This window comes from Anolis sagrei, chromosome 4 (genome assembly GCF_037176765.1).
Source record: "Anolis sagrei isolate rAnoSag1 chromosome 4, rAnoSag1.mat, whole genome shotgun sequence".
NCBI classification, from domain to species: domain Eukaryota; kingdom Metazoa; phylum Chordata; class Lepidosauria; order Squamata; family Dactyloidae; genus Anolis; species Anolis sagrei.
This window is the reverse complement of record NC_090024.1, coordinates 151,892,635-151,917,237: the sequence shown is the minus strand read 5'-3', so window position 1 is coordinate 151,917,237 and position 24,603 is coordinate 151,892,635. Positions and strand designations below refer to the sequence as shown.

At 38.3% G+C, this 24,603-nt stretch overlaps 1 protein-coding gene and 1 pseudogene across 2 annotated transcripts in view; both read left to right on the top strand.

The window, feature by feature from the left end:
* Positions 1 to 19,777, top strand: part of LRRC8B (leucine rich repeat containing 8 VRAC subunit B) — a 345,263-nt gene extending 325,486 nt beyond the window's left edge. The window contains exons 2-5 of one of the 2 annotated variants that reach the window (XM_067467778.1): positions 1,566 to 1,612; positions 8,867 to 8,968; positions 10,168 to 12,327; positions 15,723 to 19,777. In XM_067467778.1, coding sequence (XP_067323879.1) covers positions 10,192 to 12,327; positions 15,723 to 15,995 — 2,409 coding nt within the window. In that variant the 5' untranslated portion in view covers positions 1,566 to 1,612; positions 8,867 to 8,968; positions 10,168 to 10,191 and the 3' untranslated portion in view covers positions 15,996 to 19,777. The remainder of the gene's footprint in view (positions 1 to 1,565; positions 1,613 to 8,866; positions 8,969 to 10,167; positions 12,328 to 15,722) is intronic. The other variant, XM_067467779.1, reaches the window with a different exon arrangement.
* Positions 2,955 to 3,037, top strand: LOC137097038 (U4 spliceosomal RNA; annotated as a pseudogene).
* Positions 19,778 to 24,603: the final 4,826 nt, after the last annotated feature.

The following is a 24,603-nucleotide window of genomic DNA, read 5'->3' as shown; positions in this document are numbered from 1 at the left end:
AGAAAGGTTTCATGGCTCTGCACCCTTATCTGGGAGTTGTAGCATTCTCTTGGAAAATATGATTATTAGATGTTTGTAGAAGTCTGCTGTCTAATTCTAAGAATTTTGTGTTGTAGTCTTTGATCTGAAGTGGACCATATCTGTACTTCCATTTTCAGAATATACTCATGCCTAATTTGTTAGGTTCAGCATGCAGTTGGCACCTCTAAGGCACCAACAGGTGTTTGGCATCACCTCACAGCCAATTTTTGTGATTTCAGGAATTTTGTGAAGTCTTTCCTGTTTTGGTCTATCAGAATCTAGCCATTAGACTTCGCCTAGATCTGCTATATCCCTATATATAGCAGATCCCTACATCCCAGGATCTGATCCCAGATTATCTGGCAGTATAGACTCATATAATCTAGGATCAGACCCTGGGATACAGGGCTATGTATTTCCAGCCTTAGATCGATGAGTTCTGTGGTCATAGAGGTAGCAATCCCTGTAGTTGGTAAAATAACTGGAGGATTGACATTCTTTCCATTCTCAAACTTATTCTGACAAATGGTGCCAGTGTGTTTTTGTGTAATGGTTGCAGGGGGGACACACAAGGAAGAAAGACCAGTTGCATTAGTGGAAGTAGCACTAATATTGCATCAGACTCATTACATTATTTCAGCCATATGTTCCAAATAGCTTTTATTATCTTTGAAGTATGAAGATGTAGCATAAAGTGTTCAGTAACAGAGAATACAAGAAATTCATTGACCCCGTTAATTTTAAAGAGCCCATTATTACCAGTTAGTAGCAATGACTCCTTGCTTACTTCTTTCTTTAAAAATGTACTGATTCTTTCATATGAATTAATATTTGTCTCAAAGCTCAGCATTAATTAAATTAAACTGCTTGTAACCTGGCTACAGGGTTATTGTATTTTGTTTAACTGCATGAATCATAGAAATGTATATGGTTTATTTATTTATTTATTTATTTGCTTCACTTTTATACCGCATATTTCAGCCCTTGACAGGCGACTCAATGCGGTTTACAGTGTAATTAAAACACAGCAATACAACAACCGGGACGACAACGTCGCTCCACAACAATTAACCTCAGACAGACAAATCAACAAACAACATATATAACGCCTCCGTTAAAGTCAGATCCATTCTCATAGCCATTGTGCCGTTCCTATGTTCAGTTACCGTCTTCCTTAGTTAGTTGCATTGCTTAGCCAAACGCTTGTTCGTAAAGCCAGGTCTTAAATTGGTTCTTAAATTGGTTCTTAAATGAAATCTTACCACATACTCTAGTATTTAACTATCGAATTTTTCTGCACATATGTGAAAAATAATTATGCAGCTTATCCTAAATGGTATGATCCTGTTTTTCTGGAAGACAAATAATGTTGTGCATAAAGCATGCCACTAGGCGGTGCCTCAGGTTTAATTATTTTCCATTAATGTCAGAGGTGACACTTGAGAAATCCTGGCAATTACAATTAAATAGGTGTGATATGCATAGACCTATTTGCAACTTTATATTTTAAATGTGTTCTAATTACTTTAACAATCTATTTGCAGGAACTGCCAACCTCTAGAAGTGATTACACCTGACTAGCATTTAATCGGTAAGTATATATTCCTATTTTCTTTTAACTTCAGATCTAAAATTAGTGTTTTTCTACTTGATATACCATATTTATTTGAGTCTAATGTGCCACTGAATGTAATGCACACCTCAATTTTTGAAATATTGAAACCAAAAAAGTATTAGTTGCTGACGTTAGCAGCAAACGGTGCATTCTTTCTAATTTAAAACATGAAAGCTTTCAGCAACATGAAAAAATGCCCTTGGGATGCAATAGAAAGAATCCACTTTAATTACCTTGGTTCAATTCCATGGAATAATGGGGGTTGTAGTTTCACAAGGTATTGAGCCTTCTCTGCCAAAGAATGCTGATGCCTCACCAAACTATAAATCCCCAGGCTACATAGCATTAAGCTGTAGCAATTAAATGAGAGATGAAATGAATGTAATGCACACCTTATTTTTGAAGTTGTCATTTAGCCAAAAAAGGTGAACATTAGATCTGAATAAAAGGTAATTCAACACATAAACGTTTTCTGGCAATGGCTAAGATTCTACATTAGGAAATATGTGGTCGGGGTGAGGGGGGGGGGGCAAGCAAGGTGATCGAGGACCTATTCAACTATTTTCCTGGAGCTGGACATAGTGTGACAGACACCAGGGGATCCTTGCAAGATTTCTGTGGATGACATGTCTGTAGCACTTGTAGCTACAAGAAAATGGCTAGATTTATTGCCACTCATCCCTCTGCTCTCCAACAACATGGAAATAATGGTATTGGGTGAGATGTGCTGTTTACTAAATTAGTCTGGGAGAGGATTTTAATTGTTGTATGGTTGGGACATAATTATGCCCCACTCAGCTATCCTACAAGGGAATTGCAATGCTGCATGTCCAATTTTCACTATAGTAATCCACTAACAGCATGCCAGCCAATATTTCTATGTTCTCTTCTATGACTTAGAATATTTATTCGTTCACTCGCCAGAAAAGAGCAACTTTCAATGTAATATTATGCATTCATTCATTTATTCATTTTAAACTCCTTTTCTCCCACTTCGCAAACAAAAAGGTCCTCAGAGCAATTTGCATATAGTTAGTTTAAAAACAAAACACTGGCCTGCCCATTTGTCTGCAATATAATAGACATCACATAACAAGAAAAAGGAATTGGGAAGGAAAACGCAGGTGGTTTTTTAACAGTGCAATTAATACCGAACAGTGTTCAGAGTTACCAGTACTTAATAAACTGGTGGAGAAAGGGGACATATCATTATAGGCTTCATTACATGTTTTACTTAAAATAATCAACACATTTGCATTAAAGATTTTAAGAATATTCATTATTGCTTGTCCCCAAGTCAATAAATAGTCTGGAAGCTAGCTTTGCGCATTGACAGTGTCATAGCCAATGTGGTAAATCCGAGGTGCGATTATTGCTAATTGATAAATAGTCCAGAAGCCTAGTGAGAATCAACCAGAGAAGTCAGACATAGCAGAGCACATGATGAACCAACCTGGACACAACGTATTATCTGAGGACACAGAAATGCTGGCCCACTCTAACAAACACCATGTCAGATTACACAGAGAAGCCATTGAAATCCACAAGCATGTGGGCAATTTCAGCAGAAAGGGGAAAAAAACAATGAAAATGAACAAAATCTGGCTAACAATATTAAGACATTTTTTTAGATCAGGGCAGTAAATAAAGAATAACACTCAGAAAACAGGGAATTCTGGACAGGAAGCAATCAGGGCCAGCCAACATCTCCCAACAAAGGATTTCCCCAAGCAGGAAGCAGCCAGGCTTTGAAGCTCCAAGGCTATTAAATACTAATCAAGCTGGTCAGTTGTAACATTCACACCTGCCTCAAGCAGACAAGAGTTCTTTCTCCCACTCTGGATATTCCACAAATGTATAAACCTCACTTGCCTAGTTTCTAACAGACCTTACAACCTCTGAGGATGCCTGCCATAGATATGGGTGAAATGTCAGGAGAGAATGCTTCTGGAACATGGCCATACAGCCTGAAAAACTCACAGTATCCTAGTGAGAATCTTTCACACTTTTGTTTAGTATCCAAATCTTCCCAAGTGTTGCAGAAGTAATTTTAGAACATAGAACATGTTTTTGCGGGGCATGAAGCAGTTTTCTGCATCCAAAAACATATTGCACAATGACAGTTTTCTTTTCATTGTAGTAGTCCTGTTTTTCTATACAAGATAAATCCAGCACTTTGGGACTTTCAAGTATGGGGGGAATAATGCCGAGGAAAAATCGTGGAGAAAACTGCCATAGTTATTAGCTTTCCACATCTAAGGATAAAACAGTCAAGGATTTCTATCCCTAATTTACATTTCATTGCAGAAGAGACAACTTCTAAACATGGAGAATGGACTACTTTAAAGTAAACTTCATGTATAATGGGGATCAAGCAGGTTTGAGGTTATAGAAAACCATTCTGTGTCACCCTTGAGATAACCGATGCATAACACTTAGAAAGGAGAGAGACATGTACATCTTGAGGCCAACATAATTAAATAACAGTGTCAAGGGAAACCTGAGATAAGAGAAGATATTCATTTATTAATGTGCCTTACTCAAGTAAAGGAAATGGGAAACAGATACCCTCACTAATACAATGGAAGAATTTGAAGAGCAAATTAACATAAAATTTCATTTTAAAACATTAATCGGAGTAACATAGTTGTGCTTTAGATGAAATATGAGTGAAAGGAGTATCAAATAAGAGTGTGAAGATGGTAGAAATTAAAAAATAATCTTTGTATGAATTTCTACCACTGAAGCTTGTTGAAGAGATGCTGGGCCCAAGGCTTCTTTTTCAGAAAGAGCATCTGAGAAACTATGTCAAATGGAAGTAATAAAGCTAATTAACAAATGGCTTACTTAAGTCATGTCTCCATATAGGGATATCTTTGTTGCTATAAAAATATTTTGAATATATCATAGAAAGTAAATGAAGTTAAACGTCTTCATACATTGTATAAGGATTTTATCCTAGCCAGAATGCAGCAGCTGCTCTTATTTTAGTTACTAAAATTTAGTGTGTGAGCAAATGCTAAATACCAGTGTGACTAACTGATTATCCATAGCTCTGCTGAATTCCCCACAAAAGGGAACAGAATTAGTGTGCAAATGAGGAAGATAATGTCCTTCATGACTAATTTGTAAAGATATTTAAAAGTTTTCAGCAAGCAAGTGAATTTTTATGGCAGGATGCCTAATAGGGTTGAATGTTCTGTACTCTATTGCTGAGACAATTTCCTTTTCAGGGGTTTTTAATGTTGCTTGTGAAGGGGACTATGTATCACAATCAGTTCAGTATACAGTAGAGCCTTGCTTATCCAACATAAACGGGCTGGCAGAACGTTGGATAAGGAAAAATGTTTTATAATAAGGAGGAATTAAGGGAATGTCAAATTGCTTTATGATTTTACAAATTAAGCACCAAAACATCATGTCGACAGAAAAAGCAGTTCAATACACAGGAATATTATGTAGTAATTACTGTATTTATGAATTTAACACCAAAACATAGCAATGTATTGAAAACAGTTGTGGATCCGGGCGGGAGGCAGACTACATTGGATAATACAGAATGTTGGATAAGCAAGACTCCACTGTATGTCCATTATATGAACCAGATGTCTCTATGCAACACCTTTGGTATTGTTTTATAAAATATGATCAAGACACTGGCTTTTAGAAATTGGTTGTTGATGGATATCCTGGTGTAGATAGATAACAGCCTGCCAAAATATTTTAAATAAGGCGGAGCAACTTGTTGTCTTTAAAAATAATTAGTGAAGCATGCCGAGAATATGCAAGAGAATGAGCCAATATATGAGGTGGAGATATAGCTTCAAGAGAGGTCTAGATAAATGTTCTGAGTAAAACAATTAGGATTTCAAGAAGTGTGAATATCGTTCAAATGCGACTATTGTAGTTACTCAGTTACTATAGCTTACATGCCTTTGGGGCTGCCTTTGAAGATAGTTTGGAAGCTTCAACTGGTTCAGAGATTGGCAGCCAAATTACTAACAGTAGCTCCGTGCAGGGAGAGATCCACTCCCATGTTGCGGCAGCTCCACTGGCTACTGGCCTGCTTCTGGGCTAAATACAGAGTGCTGGTCGTTGCCTTTAAAGCCCTAAATGGCTCGGGTCCAGGCTGTTTGACCAATTGCATCTCCTCTTACAAACCAGTTCGGGCACTGTGGTCAGCAGAGGAGGCCATGCTCTCGGTCCCATCGCCATCTCAAGTACGGCTGGTAGGAACAACAAAGAGGTTCTTCTCCTTAGTTGCCTCCACCTTATTTAGTGACAATATATGTGTATAAAACCTGTGCCAAATTATATGTGGTGCGTATCAGTGGAACGTGTGTACGTTATACGTTTTCTGATTATATGATTAATTTGCTTATATGAATACTAGCCCAAGTGTTGGAGGGGCCAATGTCCCCTGCTTTCATCCCCTTTTTCTCTTTCTCTCCCCTCATAAACTCTCCTTTACCTTTCTCTTATTTTTCTTTCTTTCTTGCTCCCCCTCTCCCTTTTTCTTTCTCTTCCTTTTCTTTCTTTCTTTCCTCCCTTCCTCTCCCATTTCCAGCTCTGAGAGGGCCTACCTCACAGTATCTCTATTGCAACATGGCTCTCTTTGTGGTTCTTTCCTTCCTTCCCCTCATACACATGTCACTTTTCTTTCCCAGTGACATCATAAAGGGCCACTTCACCTAGCAACAACTCATCCAGTGACATCACAAAGGGCCACTTCACCTACAAACAGATAGACATACATACATATTAGAAGAATTATTACAGTAGAGTCTCGCTTACCCAACCTTTGCTCATCCAACGTTCTTATTATCCAACACAGTCCAGGGTGGGAGAAAAAATGAACCCTTGTCTGTTTTGGTGCTAAATTCATAAATACAGTAATTACTACATAACGTTATTGTGCACTGAACTGCTTTTTCTGTTGATTTGTTGCAAAACATATTTTGGTGCTTAATTTGTAAATTCATAACATAATTTGACGTTTAATAGGCTTTTCCTTAATCCCTCCTTATTCAACATTTTCGCTTATCCAATGTTCTGGCTGCCCGTTTATGTTGGATAAACAAGACTCTACTGTACTTGAAAAATTCACTATCCATTCCTGTTAGTGCTCTTTGTCTTCCAAAACCTATATGATAAATGAATTTTATCCAAGCTGTCTAATTATTACAATAAACACATTACAAACTTGTCTACAAAGCTTTCTCTTAATGAATGAGAATATTGACGTTGTTACTGATTTGATTGTGTATCAAAACTACTTACTAGAGTATGACCTCCCTGCCATACCCATGAGAAGGACAGGGTATAAGTACAGTCAATAAATAATAATAAATACTGTACTTTATCTGCCTAGCCCAATATTTCAATTTATTTTGGAGAAAATAAACTCAGAAGCGAATTTTGAATTTTGCCTTTATATTGTTGGAAACTGCTTTGAGTCCCCTTAGGGGAGAAAAGCGGTATATAAATATAGTAAATAATAAATAAGCACTTTTGGTCATCTGTATTCTCTCTTACACAGTCATAGAGAATGAATTGCTGAATAGCAGTCTGTTGCATCTGTTATCTAGGAACACTATATTTGATGTATCAGATTGAGCGAGAATATTGTTAAAAATAACACCTTCAGTGTGGATGAGAGCTAATTAAAAAGGGCCTTGAATGCATGTAAAATCCAGTGTTTTGTTATATTAGTCATGGCTTAATAAAGTTACCTCTGGCAATTTTAGGCTTCTGGCAGCCCTAAAAGAAGCAAACCTAATCATATTGGAAGCCAATTTAACATTAGTCACTGATTATGTATTCAGCTTTGTTTTTCTTGTTGCCTAGATCCTCGGCCTTTGACAAAACAATAGACTCATGCCAGTCCAAGGCTTCTGGTCATGAAAATGAGTGTGCCTCCCTGCTTTGTTTATAGAGACACAGGATGAGGCATCTGAAAAATTAATAGGTGTCTGTTTTATTTAACTGTCTATTGAAAGTGGCAAAACAGAATGAGACTGAATTTAACTAGATTCTTATTGATGTTTCCAAATTCCAAAAATTATTTATTTGAGCCTGTATCTAGTTGTTAATCTGAACTAGATCCACTGAATCAATGGGAAGGCAATTTAAATTCTGATGATTCATTGACTATACTCTTGTTGGGAGTAATAGTTGGATTCGGTTGTATGTCTTAAACATGTGTCCTGCTTTTCTACATTTAGCACATAAGAGAGTGTCCAACACGTTTTTTTAAAAGCCAACATAAAGATAAAGATAGATAAACATAAAGATAAGGTTCTGTAGGTTTGTTCTTAAATTGAATTTGTTTTTAAGTCACAACAGTTCCAGCTAAAAGTGTACTCTTTGTAATTTGGCCAAAAATGTGCACATTATAGTTCCTGTGTGACTAGAATCCCTTTTTAAAAAACACCAAAGCTTCCAAGCCATGGAAAGTAAAATCATAGAAATAGATAAAAATTCCCCCCAAAAGCATCTTCTGTTTATCCTGCCACAGCTTTCTGGCAGTGTACTTATGCTGCAGAATTAATGCACTTTGACATCGCTTTAACTCAGTGATGTAGAAAGATGCCCTCTCTCTTTACCTGTAAATGTACCCTCTGTTTTAAAGTTAGAGCCGTGTTCCTTATACACTTATTTAGCTAATATAGCTAATTAAACTGCTTTAAATTTGGTCCATGTTGCTTCCTGCTATGAATATATTGCAACTGAACTCCCATTGTCTATAACTAAACATTGAATGCATGTAAAATCACAGAAAGAATATATTTTATTGTTGTAATAGTATAATAAATAGAATGCGATTAAAGTCAACCATATGTGATTTCCTGAAATCTTGAATGGAAACATATCTAAAGTAGAAATTTGTTCAGTGTTTTTAGATTATCTGTACTTTTTTTAGTTCTTGCCCTACCCTCCACTTTAAAGATGAGTTGACTGAGGGAAGGGGGATATTTGCGTGTGATATTTAGGCTGATAACAGGCTCTTCGAGGATAAAGACATGGCCTTTCAACAGTGAAACTACTCAATTTGTTTGACCATATGTCTGTTAACATTATTATCCTCCTAATAAATATTATGAAATTATCAATATTTACACATAGGATGCTCTCTATGGAAAGCTTTCAATCTGAAATCATAGAAATTCTGATGTGTGATCTTGTCATCATTGCAACCTCATATTGAATTTTTGTTTTTCCATGCTCAAGATGAAGACACTTGTGAGGATGGCATGCCCAAGAAATTTTAAAAGATGCAGACCACCTGATTGAAGAAGGTGGCTCTGTGATTTATCCCATTTGAGTAATACAGTAAGTGCAAAATATTTTCACCGGTGTTTGAGTTGCATGTTCATATAAGTGGTCTGATAATCAGTATTGAACGTACAAACTTCAGAAGTAATTTTAAGCACAGATATCTGCACTATCAAGTTACCCTTTATATTTATGTATAAGTCTAAAATTTTCAGTAAAACAATCAACCTGTAACACATGTCTCGACTTATCGATGTGTCAATGTGAGTACTGTACCTTAAGTCTTATCAAAAAGGGAATTGTCCCCTTCTCTGAGTAGAGACTCTTAAAGAAGAGTTCTTCTACTCTCTTTGCCATAGCATCACTTCTGGTCTTTTCTAATGTCTGGTCAGGAAAATGGCAGCAGCAGTCAGGGGCAGTTTCGTAATTTTAGCCCCAAAACCTGCCCTCAACTTATACATGAGGTTGACTTACGCATGAGTGTGCACAGTACTGGGAAACATATGTATCTATTCAATATGCAGCGCCAAAAGTGGGAGAAGGGTAGTGTCAAAAAGCAAGGCAATAAGACAATTGTCAATTCTCTCTGCAATTTAGAGCACTATGCAACAATTTTTTGTTCCTGGGTTATAAATGTCATTTCCTAATTGGTTATATCATAAAAACATGGACAAAGTTTATTAAACTGCAAAAACTTTGTCTTTGCCAGACATCCTGCAGCACATTTTGCTATAGTTTTTCAATCAATATCTCATTGAGTCTCAACCAATTCAACATAGTTTGTGGCAACCACAAAAATGAAATTTCTAGAGTATAACAACTACTTTCAAAGTAAGCACCACACAATTAAACAGAAATAACACTTTCAAACCAGGAACAGATTTTTTGTTCCCCACAAATTTTGTTTCATAATGTAATACAGTGTGAGAACGGAGAGCTTTTTGGACACATTTTAGATTTCTATTTGCTCACTTGATGCTGAAAGTTTTATTCATTTGGTTCAACTTGCACCATAAATTATGTGGTGCCTATCAGTTACCAATCTTGTTAGATGCATGCATCGTGTGTCTCATTGTGTAATTTCGCTCTTAATATAGCAACAATATTTAATGATTTCTGTTAAGTCTCAAGTCTTAACAGAATTATATTTTATTACTTAATGGAAATAGCATACTGCCTGTGATCATCTGAATATGGAAAGTGCCTAGCTAAATATTCCTTGTCTTTGTTGTTTTCCTCTCTCTTTTCTTTTCTAGTTGCTACTGTCCCTTAAGCAAGTCATGATTACATTAACTGAACTCAGATGTTTAGCAGATGCCCAGTCTTCATACCACGTCTTGAAACCATGGTGGGATGTCTTCTGCTATTACCTCACCATGATCATGCTGCTTGTAGCTGTCCTTGCTGGGGCTCTCCAGCTCACTCAAACTAGATTACTCTGCTGTCTTCCTTGCAAGCTCGAGTTTGACAATCATTGCGCAGTGCCTTGGGATCTGGTTAAAAGCAACATTAATGTATCCTTCAGCTCTGCGGCTCCAATAACGCGCCCTCTAAGAATCCAGAATTATCTTCATCGGCAGCAGTATTCCTACATTGATGCCGTATGTTATGAGAGAGAACTTCATTGGTTTGCCAAATTTTTCCCATACTTAGTGCTTCTCCACACTTTCATTTTTGCCGCTTGCAGCAATTTTTGGCTTTACTATCCCAGCACCAGTTCACGGCTAGAGCATTTTGTAGCTATTCTTCACAAGTGTTTTGATTCTCCTTGGACAACCCGTGCCCTGTCAGAAACCGTTGCTGAACAGTCCGTGAGGACGCTGCCACTCTTAATATCGAAGCAATTCATCTCCTCCCCAAGCAATTTAGCAGAATTGGACAGCAAGCGGCAATCTATGTCCTATTCACAAAGCGGACTGGAAACAGCTGGAAGAGAGAGCTCCTCTAATGTTCTAGACAGAAAAGAAGGCGAACAAGCGAAATCAATTTTTGAAAAAGTGAAAAGATTCAGAGTGCATGTTGAACAGAAGGATGTGATTTATCGAGTGTACCTGAAACAGATTGTGGTCAAAGTCATTGTGTTTATATTAATAATGATTTATCTCCCCTATTATTTAACTTTCATTACGCTCGAAATTGACTGTATAGTTGATATTCAAGTCTTTACTGGCTATAAGAGATATCAGTGTGTCTATTCGTTAGCAGAAATCTTTAAAGTCCTAGCATCATTTTACGCTATCCTTGTGATCTTATATGGTCTGACGTGCAGTTACAGCCTGTTGTGGATGGTGAGAAGTTCACTGAAACAATATTCCTTTGAGAAGTTGAGGGAGCAAAGTAATTACAGCGATATCCCTGATGTGAAAAATGACTTTGCGTTTATCCTCCACCTAGCCGACCAGTATGATCCCCTGTATTCCAAGCGGTTCTCCATATTCCTCTCTGAGGTGAGTGAAAATAAGTTGAAGCAGATCAGTCTAAACAATGAATGGTCTTTAGAAAAACTGAAAAGCAAACTGATACGGAATTCCCAAGACAAAATGGAGCTTCAGCTTTTCATGCTCAGTGGTCTTCCAGATGATGTCTTTGAACTGACAGAGATCGAAGTTATAACTCTAGAACTGATTCCTGAGGTTAAGCTCCCTTCATCTGTAAATCAGCTCCCCAATCTTAAGGAACTGAACATTTATTATTCATCATTAACTGTTGAATTCCCAGCACTGAACTTTCTCGAAGAGAATCTTAAAATCCTGCGTTTGAAATCAGCTGACCTGGGAAAGATTCCACGTTGGGTCTTCTATCTACGAAACCTGCAGGAGTTGTACTTGACTAGATGTTATGTGCCAGAACCCCAGAATGGCTACTATAGTGAGGGCTTTCAGGATCTTGTGAATCTGAAAACGATTTACTTAAGGAACAGCCTTTCCCGCATTCCTCAGGTGATTACAGACCAGCTGCCTTCTCTTCAGAAGTTATCTATTGACAATGAGGGAAGAAAACTGCTGGTGTTGACCAACCTAAAGAAACTGTTGAACCTGAGAACATTGGAGTTGATCAGCTGTGACTTGGAGCGCATTCCACATTCCATCTTCAGCCTGAACCATTTGCGGGAAATAGATTTGAAGGACAACAACCTCAGAACGGTAGAAGAAATCATTAGTTTTCAACACTTGGAGAACCTTTCTTGCCTCAAACTATGGCACAACAACATCTCATACATCCCAGTGCAAATTGGAACCTTGGCAAACCTGGAGCAGCTCTACTTAAACCACAACAACATTAAAAAAATCCCACCTCAGCTCTTTCTTTGCAGAAAGCTAACTCATTTGGATCTTAGTTATAACAAGCTCACTTCTGTTCCTGATGAAATCCAGTATTTAACAAATCTTCAGTACTTAGCTGTAACGAAGAATCATGTAAGTAGATGCAGACTATTGGTTCAAAATGAATTTTTAAAAGCTATTCATTCCATATGTGTTCTTCTCTCCGCTTCCAGGCAATCACATTTCCACGAGAGCTAGTTGTGTTATTCAAAACAAAACAAGCTGATTTTCTTTTCATCTGTCTTACTTATTTAGTAACTGGAGCTGGGTAAAGGGAGCACACAACTCCTCTGTTACATCAGCTCCACTGACTGCCAGTCTGCTACCAAACATAATTCAAAGTCCTGGCTTTAGCCTATAAAGCCCTAAACAATTCCAGCCCAGTTTGCCTGTTTGAACGTATCGCCCTGTACGATCCACCATGGAGGTTAAGATCTTATGGGGAGGCCTTGCTCTCAGCCCCACCATCTTCGCAAGCACAATTGGTGGGAACGAGAGACAGGGCCTTGTCAGTGGTGTCCCCTTGTCTGTGAACTCTCTCCCCAGCAAAATCAGAGCAGCCCCCTCCCTCCTGAACTTCAGGAAGAAAGTAAAAACCTGGTTATGGGGCCAAGCCTTTGGCTAGCAAGTTAGTGCAATATGAGTATATGGAATTGTGAAATGACTAATGGAATGGCCTTGGATGTGACTCTGGGTGAAGTGATTTTAATAATTGTTTTAATATTGCTGTTGATGTATATGTTTATTTTTATTGTATGTATGTATGTGCATGGCATCACATGCCTTTTTGAAGGCCACTCTGAGCCCCCCTTTTGGGGTGAGATGGGCAGGATATAAATGCAGTAAATAAATAAATAAATATATTAGGACCCACTGGTGGCGCAGTGGATTAAACCTTTGTGCCAACAGGACTGAATCCGGGGAGTGGGTGATCATCTGTCTGTCAGCTCCAGCTTCTCATGAAGGGACATGAGAGAAGCCCCCCACAGGATGGTAAAACATCTGGGTGTCCCCTGGGCAACATCCTTGCAGACAGCCAATTCTCTCACACCAGAAGCAACCTACCGTTTCTCAAGTCATTCCTGACATGGAAAAAAAACACCTCATTTATTCATTCATTGAGTTTTGTTTTGTTACATGTTTAGGGGACCTAGTCTACATAGCCCATGACGTCAATGTGACTAAAAACACAAGAATTTTGTAAGAAGGACTGGCACTTGGTTGATAGCATTTCTTGTTTGTCACATTTTGTTTTTCAAAATGTGAAGATCAAGCAGTGCCCAACTTGATGATCAGATGGCTAAAGCACTGTTCTTTGAAGAATTTGGGCTCAACATTTGTGTGAGAGCTCATTAGGCCGCCCCAGTTAAATACATTGCCAGAGGCTCTTCATACTTTATGGCACTTGCGTGGGAACAAATGGTTGGCTGTGTGCATGTTGCCAGTTCTTACAGCTTGTTCCTATTTGCTGACATGAGCATAATAGTAACATTGCCACCAATTGTGCTGTGAAGGACTTCATGCATGACATGTGCATATTAAACTTCTTTTTAATCAGCCTTTTCAAACTGCAAACTATTATGTCTATAATCCAGCCATAAATTATAGAAGCCAGTTGTACTGTAACCGCAGTTAAAATTCAGATTTCTGTATTAGGCTCTGCGCTTTATTAGGAGCATGCAAAAATCTTTTAAAAGCAAGATTTCTAGGGCTTGACATGTAAGAGAAAATAAAAGGAGAAGATGCAAGAATGAAAAGGTTATTGTTCTCAAAAGTGGGATTGATACCCTACTGCACATATAATAGTCCCAAGATGGTAGATCAGTGGGATCCAGTGGGATCTATCTTTTGATAGGTAGTCTTTCATTTGTGAACCTGGGAAAAAGCAACTTCCCCATCGGGTTGTTGTAGGTTTTTCGGGCTGTATGGCCATGTTCTAGAAGCATTCTCTCCTGACATTTCACCTGCATCTGTGGCAAGCATCCTCAGAGGTTGTGAGTACACGGCCATACAGCCCGAAAGCATTTATTGGAAGAGAGTAGAAGTAAAGAAAACATACGTCGATGGCTTTCATAGCCAGAATCACTGGGTTGCTGTGAGTCTTCCAGGCTGTATGGCCATGTTCCAAGGGCATTGTCTCCTGACTTTTTGCACACATCTATGGCAGGCATCCTCAGAGGTTGAGGGGGTCTGTTGGAAGCTAGGCAAGTGAGCTTTATATATCTGTGGAATGTCCAGGGTGGGAGAAATAACTTGCCTGCTTGAGGCAAGTGTGAATGTTACAATTGGCCACCTTGATGGCCTTGCAGCTTCAAAGTCTGGCTGATTGCTGCCTGGTGGTTCCTTTGTAGGGAGGCCCTGATTGATTCTTGTCTAGAATTCCCCTGTTTTGCTCTTTATTTACTGTCCTGATTTAAAGAGCTTTTTTAGTACTTGTAGCCAGATAGCTTTTGCACTGCTTAGAGAAACCTATGCTCATATTTGGTTGGGAGAGTAGATTTCATCTTTATTATGAGTTACTTGTAAAGTAAATTCAAAGACATAGCCATGTTAGTCTGGAATATCAGTATATAAAGGGATCTTGTAGAGTTGGTTTCTAAGGCGATATTAGCTCCCATTGCTTCATAAAATAATTGCTTAGCTTAATGGAGTCTCCATTTTTTTAGATTGTTCCAGGCTGAAGTTTTGAAAGTGTTTGTCTAAATAGTGATACACGGTGAATGAGCTCATTACAAAGGCCTATTGATTCACTACACATCATGGTGAATCCATGGGATCCCAATGGGAAGCATGGAGAACCTGTTGCTCCACACCCCGCATCAAATGACTTACCAGGAACCCCATGCCTCCCATCTTGCTGCAGCGGTGGCATACGGCGCTTGCTCTCCCCTTTGCCCAGCCAGAAGTACATGTGTATCATGTAATGAGCCCTGTTGGGAAAGAGGAAAGGAAGCGGTGTTCAACAAGAAAGGAGCCTGTCTTATGTAGTATGATAAATTTCATTGAGCTTGTAACATATATGTCATTTTTAAAATTTGGAAATTAGCAATAAAAAGAATATTGGGAATCATTCCTTAGTTGTAATAACTTATTAACGGTGTGACATTTTCTTAGCTGTCTGTATTCATGAAGGAATACAAGTTAGATAAGGATAAAAGAACCCTAATTAATTTCATTATTATCATTTATTCATTACTAATTTGTATTCTTCTTGGTTACATTGGCATGCCTTAGGTACTTTCTGCTAAAGATAGATTTTCGGGTTATTTATTTATTTACTCTACTTATACCTCACCTTTCTCTACCCCAAAGGGGACTCAAGGCTGCTCATAACAGAGAAGATTATTCAATGCCTTAAAACACAATTAAAATTAAGTTAAAATTAATTTTAAAATGTTCAATTCCATATAAAAACCACACCATTCATAATCATTATAAATACAGTGATCTTCCAGGTTAATATCCTTTTCTGTTTGTCTCTCACTTAGATTGAAGTACTTCCGGATGAATTGTTTCAGTGCAAAAAGCTGCAACATCTCCTCCTTGGGTATAACAGCCTGACACAGTTGTCTCCTCAAGTCGGTGAACTTTCGAACCTTCTTCACTTGGAGCTAAAAGGAAACTACCTGGAATCGCTTCCTGCTGAGCTGGAAGAGTGTACTGCTCTGAAACGGAGTTGCCTAATTGTAGAAGAATGCTTGTTAAACATGCTTCCCCTTCGGGTGATAGAGCCTGTTCAGATATGTTTGGACAAAGTCTGAGTGAACGAGAGAATGAGTGGAGAAGCAAGTGGTCTTGGGTGCATAGGCAGAATCCTGTGGAGCGTTTTCAATCCTAGCTGTAAAGGAAAGCATAGAAAGAAAGAAGAGAAATGCAAGTTTGCAGCTACGTCTGGTTTGTTTCAGGTATTCACCAGTCTGGTTGACTTAAAGTTCTCTTTGATAAGAGCATATTTAAGTCTTAAACAAAACAAAAAAATCCAGACATGACAAGAATATGCATGCATCCTATGAAAAATTAATTTTATTGAATGACTACAACGTCAATAGTATTTTCATTACATTTGAGTGTCTGGGATGGAACTCTGTCACTTTTCCTAAAGCAGCCGTTCTTATATACTTTTTTTTGCGCAGACCAACAAATTTAGTTTTTCTTGTGTTTTTCCCATGGGCACATTGCTGGAGTGGATTGGAGTAGAGATTGCTGTTAAAGCTTGTCTTATAAAAAGCACACCCTTTTTCTTACAGTAGGAAATAATTTTAGAGTTAGAGATCTTCATTTATTTATGGAATAATTCAACAGGAGGTAGTTTTGTCTCCACAAAAAGATAAGGGAAAAATCCACTGAAAAGCTAATGAGCTTTGCCCAGAATTATCCCCACTAAATGCCACCTGGACTAATTTATTTGATGTTGCTTTAAAATAGGGATAATTGAATCCACTGTCTATATATACTGGAGTAGAACTGGACCTGGTTTTAAGATTTAAATCAGTCTTTGAGAACTATGCAAGGTTTTAAATTCAACATGATAGGTGTCACCTAAATTGTGTTATGCTTATTGTGTGTATGTGTGTGCGCGTGTGCTTAGAAATCTAGCTTCCTAATTCTTGCCTCTAATCTTGGGGCAATAGTAGAACTTTAATAGGGCATTGTTTGCCATATCTGGCAGTTTTCACATTTCACAGTTTTCCAATCCTACCCTAATCTTCTTTCTTGGGAGAAAATTATTTCAAAAGTGTACATCAACTTATGTAAACCATTAATGGGAGAGTGATAGTTGGATGCTTTTGCAGATTATGTGGAGTATGTTTAGGAAAATCAAAATAGATAATGGTAGGAAGTGAACTTGGATAATCCTATACACTTGTCACATATTCATTAAGTGATGTACATGTACATTGATGGCACTATGTAAACATAATCATAATAATGATAATACTACTAATAATAATAGGCATACTTTAGAAAGTTGCCATAAGATCATGTTATACCAATTTTAATTGTCACTAATACAGAGAAGAAATGGCATTCAGATATAGTCTTGGGTTTTCAGGATCCTCCCTTCAATGTAGGTCAGCATGAAGGATGCTACTGCTAAAAAAAGGGAGAGAAGTAAAGTGAGTTTTGACCATACTTTCCTCCCTTGGATCCCTGTGCTTTTCCAGATTAGCTATAAATAATTGTGTGGCTCCCTGGAACATTATAGGAGGTAGAACAAAAGCTGTATAGCATTGGTTCTCAATTTGTGGGTCCCCAGGTGTTTTGGCCTACAACTCTTAGAAATCCCAGCCAGATTACTAGCATTTCTGGGAGATGAAGGTCAAAATATCTGGGGACCCACAAGTTGAGAACCACTGCTGTAGAGGGATTTAAAAATGGCTGAAATTCTACTCCTCACTCCTTTTCCAATAAGAGTATCTACTGGATCAGTGACTTCCATGGATGAAACAGCTCTTCTGATCATACAGGGGAAAAATAGTATCCATCCTATGAGTTATTGGGGAAGAAGAGTTATTTTTGTATCTGTTTCAGTGCTGCTCTGAGACATCTCTTCTGATATGAAAGTGTAAAAACATAATAGCATGATTTAAATGTTTACGTGATGTATTCAGGTGTTCTGACTATTTTTAATCACTGTTTTGTGAGATCAGGTTGAGTAAGGTACTAGAAAGATATGTGAGAAATTGATACTGCTTTTTGTTGTTACGGTCCTTTTATTTTTTTTTAAAATGTCTTCATGATACCACAAAAGTTGTTTCTGAAAAATAAAATCTCGACATGTTGATGTTTGTCCATCACAAATAACCACATTCCAAAGACCTATAGCACTCAGGGAACAGAAAACATTATTGTTTTCATAGATTTAATGCAGCACCAATGATCCCATCTTTTTGTGAAAGGTACAATTTATTATTATGTCGGGGCACTGTTCAGTCCGTGAGCTGAGCAATATTAATGGGTTACCTTTATGTTTGCAAAAGCTCAAATCAAGTAAGCTTTATGATACTATAATAAGTGTACATTGTTATTGTATTTGCATACCTTGGGATAAAGTAACTAAAGCTGCTTTCTTTTGGGCAAAAAGCTGCAGACCTGGAATGATCAAAAGTGCACTAATCTTGTGTCTGCATAAGGGAAGAATCAACTTGTAGGCCAACATACTACACACTTTTACGCTTCATAAAATTAGTTGTAATATTCAAGTAATATTGAATATCAGTTTTTCTTTTCCTTTATTGGTTTTTTTTTTTGCCAGCTTCACTTTCCTCAGTTTATGACTTGTACCTGTGGACAGTCATCTCACAAACAGATGACATTAATCATGGTGTAAAGAAGGGGTTCTCAACCTTTGATCCTCCAGGTGTTTTGGACTTCAACTCCCAGAAATCCCAGCCAGTTTACCTGCTGTTAGGAGTAGTGGGAGCTGAAGTCCAAAATACCTGGAGAGTGAGACCCAAAGGTTAAGAACCAATAAAACCAGAGTAGTTCATATTGCTGAGGCCCAAAATCTGTGGGTAATTACAACACACATAGAGTATTAAGATTTTAAGAGTTTTAACTTAATTTGTCCTCAAGAAATTAATGAACACTGAAATTAAGAAAACAAAAAAATTCTGATAGTGTTGTGGTTTTGTTTGTTTTTAAAAATAGGCATTATGGGGGGAAAGAGTTGTGAGTCTTGAAAATGTTTGTTTATATAGAGGTTGATTCTGACACAGCTTTTAAAAGAATGTTAGCTTTCCAGGAGTGATTATTTTTTAAAGTTCTTTGTTGACTTCGCTTAGATTGGCTGTGACTTCTTTGACATTCCTTCTGCCCAGATTTTATCTCTAATGTTTTAAAATCTTAATAGCAACCACACCGGAAAGGGTTCTGTGCTGCCTTCAGAAAGGATTTATGGGAAATGGAAAGTGCTTCTAAAAGCAGCAGAAATAAACTATATTCATCAAGCTGAAGATCTCTTTTAAAGGCTGCAGCCATGACTTTCAGGCATGAATGCATGCTAATTTGATCTGATTGCTCAGTGTTAGATAACATGAGCATAAAAACTTCCTTTTAAAGTGAGATATAGACCGCATTGACATTTTCATTTAAATTAGTAGCAAAACGTTTTTCACAAAAGACAAAAAGTCTTAAAGGCTGGCATTGCTGGCCTTGATGCATGCCACAGTGTGCCTTTTTAGTTTTCTTTCTGTATCCAGACCTCATCCTTCAGATGGCAGAGCAGAACTATTAAGTATTTTTGCAAACTGTTGTTCTGTTTCTTGTCTCCACCCGTCATATTTTGTATTGGAATGAAGATAATTTCAGCGAATCAGTTGCTAAACCCATCTTCATAATTATAGGACAAACTTTGGTAACTTCAAACCATATATGTATATAGCACTTGTTTTATACGCAATGCTTCTCAGTTTCTTTCAGTATTATAATGTTGCTCAGTTTGGAGGAGGGCAGGTCGGGGAGAGAGTCTTAAATACGGTCTTGCAGATATTGGCAACATGTTAAATATTGAATAAAGTTCTGTTAACTTGTCTAAGTTTAATCCTACTCGCATCTCTTTTTTTCACTTGCTGATAATGGACCAAGGTCTGGTCATTTAACTCAGTGCAATTGACATCTGAACATTAGAAGCATCACCTAACCAAAAATAAGCACTTTTAAAGCTTCCCTTTTTAAATTTGGAAAAGATAAGCACTTACCTGCCTCTAGGCCAGTGCTTCTTAACCGGTGGGTCCCCAGGTATTTTGGCCTACAACTCCCAGAAATCCTAGCCAGCTGTTAGGATTTCTGGAAGCTGAAGGCCAAAACATCTTGGGACTCACAGGTTGGAAACCACTGCTCTAGCGCATTAAAATCAGATCTAAAAGTTCTTAGCTTTGTACATTTAGCTCTTTATATACACCCCTTTCACTTGGCAGCTGGAGAAATATTCATTTTTAAAAAATGCATTCTGAACAAAATAATGGAGATGGAGCACTCTTAAGCACCGTCATTAATGGTAGTTTGACTTCACACTTCAGAAATTCAAATATGTCTGACAACAGTCTATTGTAGTGGTTCAGCACTGTGGAAACAGACACCACTATTGTTTTCCGCTGGAGTCCTCAAATGTAGGATTTTCTTGTGTTGTAGTAGAGAACAAACTGCTTATTGTGCCACAACTTTTTTTTATTTATTTTGTGTCAAAAGCATTGCATAAATAAGTATAAAACTGCTAAAATAGAGGGAGCACAAGCGACTAAATAGTTTTAGACCAAAAATGGACAATAGTGACCTCATTGTCTGTAGCTTTAAACAGTTCTTCCTCTGTGCATGAGGCAGGACATTGTGGACAAGCATAAAGATGTGAAGTTGTTTGTTCTGCTCCACAGTCGCACAAGGTGGAGAGTACTTTTAGGTAGTGCCATTTTGCCAGGTTGCCTTTTAATCTGCCCAATCCACTTCTGAGTCTGTTCAGGGGACTTCCAAGTTGCCCATTCTTGGTTTGCTCCTGGAGGCAGATCCTCATGGGATGGGGGTACCATTTGTGATTTCCTACTTTAACTGCCCAGAGGGATGCTCCTGCTGTTGCAGGAGGAACATTAAGAAGAGTTGTGGTTCTCGTGAAGCTTTTCCATGATTTGAGTCTACTGGGAGGAGGCTGATAGCAATGCAGTGGATGGCTTTCATAGTGTCCAACCTTATTTCTCTCACAGTTAGCAGCAACTCCCCATCACACATTGGTGGGGGGCGGGGCATGCCAGCTAGCTTGCAGATCAGTGTTTCTCAGCCTTTGGTCCTCCGGGTGTTTTGGACTTCAACTCTCAGAAATCTTAGCCACCTTACAGGCTGTTAGGAATGGTGGAAGCTGAAGTCCAAAACACCTGGAGGACCAAAGGTTGAAAACCACTGTTGTAGAGTTTATTAACAGGTGTAGGTTTGAGACATCCTGTGATTATTCTGCATGTTCCATTGCCTCAACCTATTTTAATATTTCAAGTATGTGAATGCATGGACTGGAGAGCTTCAAAGCTCCCTGTTTTTCTCATTTGGTCATGTATAAATATTTTGCTTGAATCTGCCATTATCATAATTTGAAGATAGACACTACTTTCGAGAAGAGGCAACTTGCACATGACTTACTCACTGCTCTACCCAATTTAGAAATCCCTCATTGCAGGCAGATCTCAATTATCAGTGCCTCTGACAAGGAAGTCTCTTTATGCAAAGCCTATTTATACGTACCCAGCCTTTGTCATCTGTTTGGCTGGATTATTTTTAGCAGCCTCTGTGCTGGAAGGATGGTTAAGAAGTTCTGGAGAAATATGGTTGCAACATCATACCTACAATAAATATGTAGTAAGGTTGTGCTGGGAAAGAATGGGATTTGCTGTAGCAAATCCTTTTCTAACTGTACCTGCCTACAATAGGAAAGGTAAACAGCTGCTTGTAAAATCCCTTACTGATCATACATATAGAAAACAGAGGTAAAAGGGGAAACTAGATAAGCCTGCCTCACCAGTTACCCTCACTGTGTTAAAGAAGTTGAGATCTATCATTTAACCCACCAAAAATAAAAATCCTATAGGGAGGCTGAGGAAAGGAGAAAAATCACTCCTAGATGTTCTTTCTCCCACCCTGGACATTCCACAGATATATAAACCTCACCTGCCTAGTTTCTAACACCTCACAACCTCTGGGGACGCCTGCCATAGATGTGGGTGAAACATCAGGAGATAATGCTTCTGGAACATGGCCATACAGCTCGGAAAACTCACAGCAACACAGTGATTCTGCCCATGAAAGCCTTCAACAGCACATCCCTGAATGTGTTTGGAAGAATCCTTCAAATGGTCTCTAGAAAGTTCAACATGTTTTCCTTTACATATACAAGGCTTACCTGACCTTTCCCAGGTCAAGCTTCATTGCTTTCCTGTAGACATGTAGCTGCAACTCAACACTGAAAGTCTGCCTGTCTTCTGCTTCACCACATTTCCAGTGACAATGGATTATCATCAGCATCATCATACATTTCCAGCTAGACACAAGGCAAGGAAGCGGAGGGAGGAGTGCGCCTTTGTCAGAATCTTTTAATAAATGCCTATACTACTTTCATGTCATTATTTATTTCAGGACTGGTAAAAAAAAAATCTGTGTTGCTCTAGTTCCATCTGTTGACATAACAGGAAAAACTGAAACCCTTCTATACTCAAGTACTTACAAGAAGGCATTTTGACTTCATTTTCTGTATCTTGGTCAGAAAAAAAGCAAACCACAATGCTTTCTCATTTCAAGTTTCCTGTATGAAAAGTTCAAAACACCAGAATGGTAAAAACACGGAAAATAATACTTGAAACCAACTCATTGCACTGAACTTCAGTACTTCTGCCAAATGCAACAGCATTTGTTCTAGATTATGTGAAAGTAAAATTATTTTCAAAGATAATGTAAAACATACAAACATGATTGACCTAAAGATCTCATGAACTACACTGGAGGTATAGCCAATACTGTGGAATAATGGTGGTTGCAGTTCCATAACAGGTGGAGTGTAGGTCACAGGTTTTCCACCACTGAATCTATTTGTTCTTTCTTTAGAAATTTATTATTTAAAAATAATACTTTTGCTAATAATAATCATCATCATCATCTGTGGCCCAGATGATTCACTGGAACTTATGTAACAAGTATCACCTGCAAGCAGTAAAGAATTGGTGGGATTATAAACCCGCAAGGGTCATGGAAAATGAACATGCAAAAATACTGTGGGACTTTCGAATCCAGACTGACAAAGTTTTGAAACAATAGACCAGACACAGGCATGTAGCTGTGGGGGGGGGGGGGGGGCTCGGGGGGCTTCAGCCCCCCCCCCCCCCAAATTCTCATGGTGGTTTGCGAAAAGGCCTTACTGGTGCATTACTTAAACTGTTATGTTTATTCAGTTCATGATCTTATCACCATACTCAATATATCCCATATGCATGGGGGTATTGGGGTAATGATACAAAAGGTTTGCTAGGGTAGACCCTCTTTCACTCAGACTCAGCCCCCCCTGAAACTCAGCCCCCCCCCCCTGAAAAAAATTCAGCCCCCCCCCCCCCCCAAACGAAATCCTGGCTACGGGCCTGACCAGACATCACAATTGTGGAAAAGAAAAAGTTTGGATTATTGATGTCGCCATACCAGGTGACAGCTGCATTGAGGAAAAACAAGAAAAACTCAGCCACTATCAAGACCTCAAAATCGAACTGCAAAGGCTCTGGCATAAACCAGTACAGGTGGTCCCAGTGGTCATCGGTGCACTGGGTACCGTGCCAAAAGATCTCAGCTGGCATTTGGAAACAATAAACGTTGACAAAATCACGATCTGTCAACTGCAAAAGGCCACCTTACTTGGATCTGCGCACATCATTCATCACACAGTCCTAGATGCTTGGGAAATGTTCGACTTGTGATTTTGTGATACAAAATCCAGCATATAGATCTCGTTTGCTGTGACATACTGTGCTTTTGTGTCAGAATAATAATAATAATAATAATAATAATAATAATAATAATAAATTTGCCTTGGCAAGGAATTTGGCATTACTGCAGTTTTATTAGGACAATCTGTTGGCAACTGAGTTTCATAAACAAGTTATTTCATCCCCATTACTCCTACTAATAGCTTGTTGGATACTTACTCTGGCTTTTGGAAATTGACAACTCAACCCATCCAACATGGTTCCCACCATCTTTATTATTTCTTTCTTTTTTACATCCCACCTCTGCAATAACTCTGAATAAGTGAAGTAGGTGATCTTGCTTTCCAGATTATATTGAATTCCAGTTCCTATGAGCCCAAGTAAGCATATTGGAGATGAACAGACTTATAATGCAACCAATTCTGTGGATCCCCAAAGTTTCCCAAGTATTAAATCACATATAAGAAACTGCATCCAGGTGTTTTGGGGATACCTATGATGATATACTGTCTTACATGCTCATGTCAACAATTGCTAGGGTGGTTAAATATAAAAGAACAATACAATATGTAAAATTAATTACAATTTTCACCAACATAACCTTACCAGTATTTCAGTGGGAAGTGTGGACCTGCTTTTGGTTGATGAGATAGTCAAGTTAATTAGGATTGTTGTTTGCCTTCAAGTAGTTTCAGACTTCGGGTGACTCTTAAATCTAAAATTCAGGATGGGAGGTAAATGACCTTGAAAGGCCACATCTGGTCTGCAGGACTTAGTTTGGGGACCCCTGATCTAGAGATTTCTAGAGACATTGCTTCTCTGGGCATCTTTAGGTCCTTCAATGTGACTCATATGTTCACCTGGAGCCACGGGTGCAGTGGGTTAAAACCTTGTTCCGGCAGAACTGCTGATCTGAAGGTCGGCA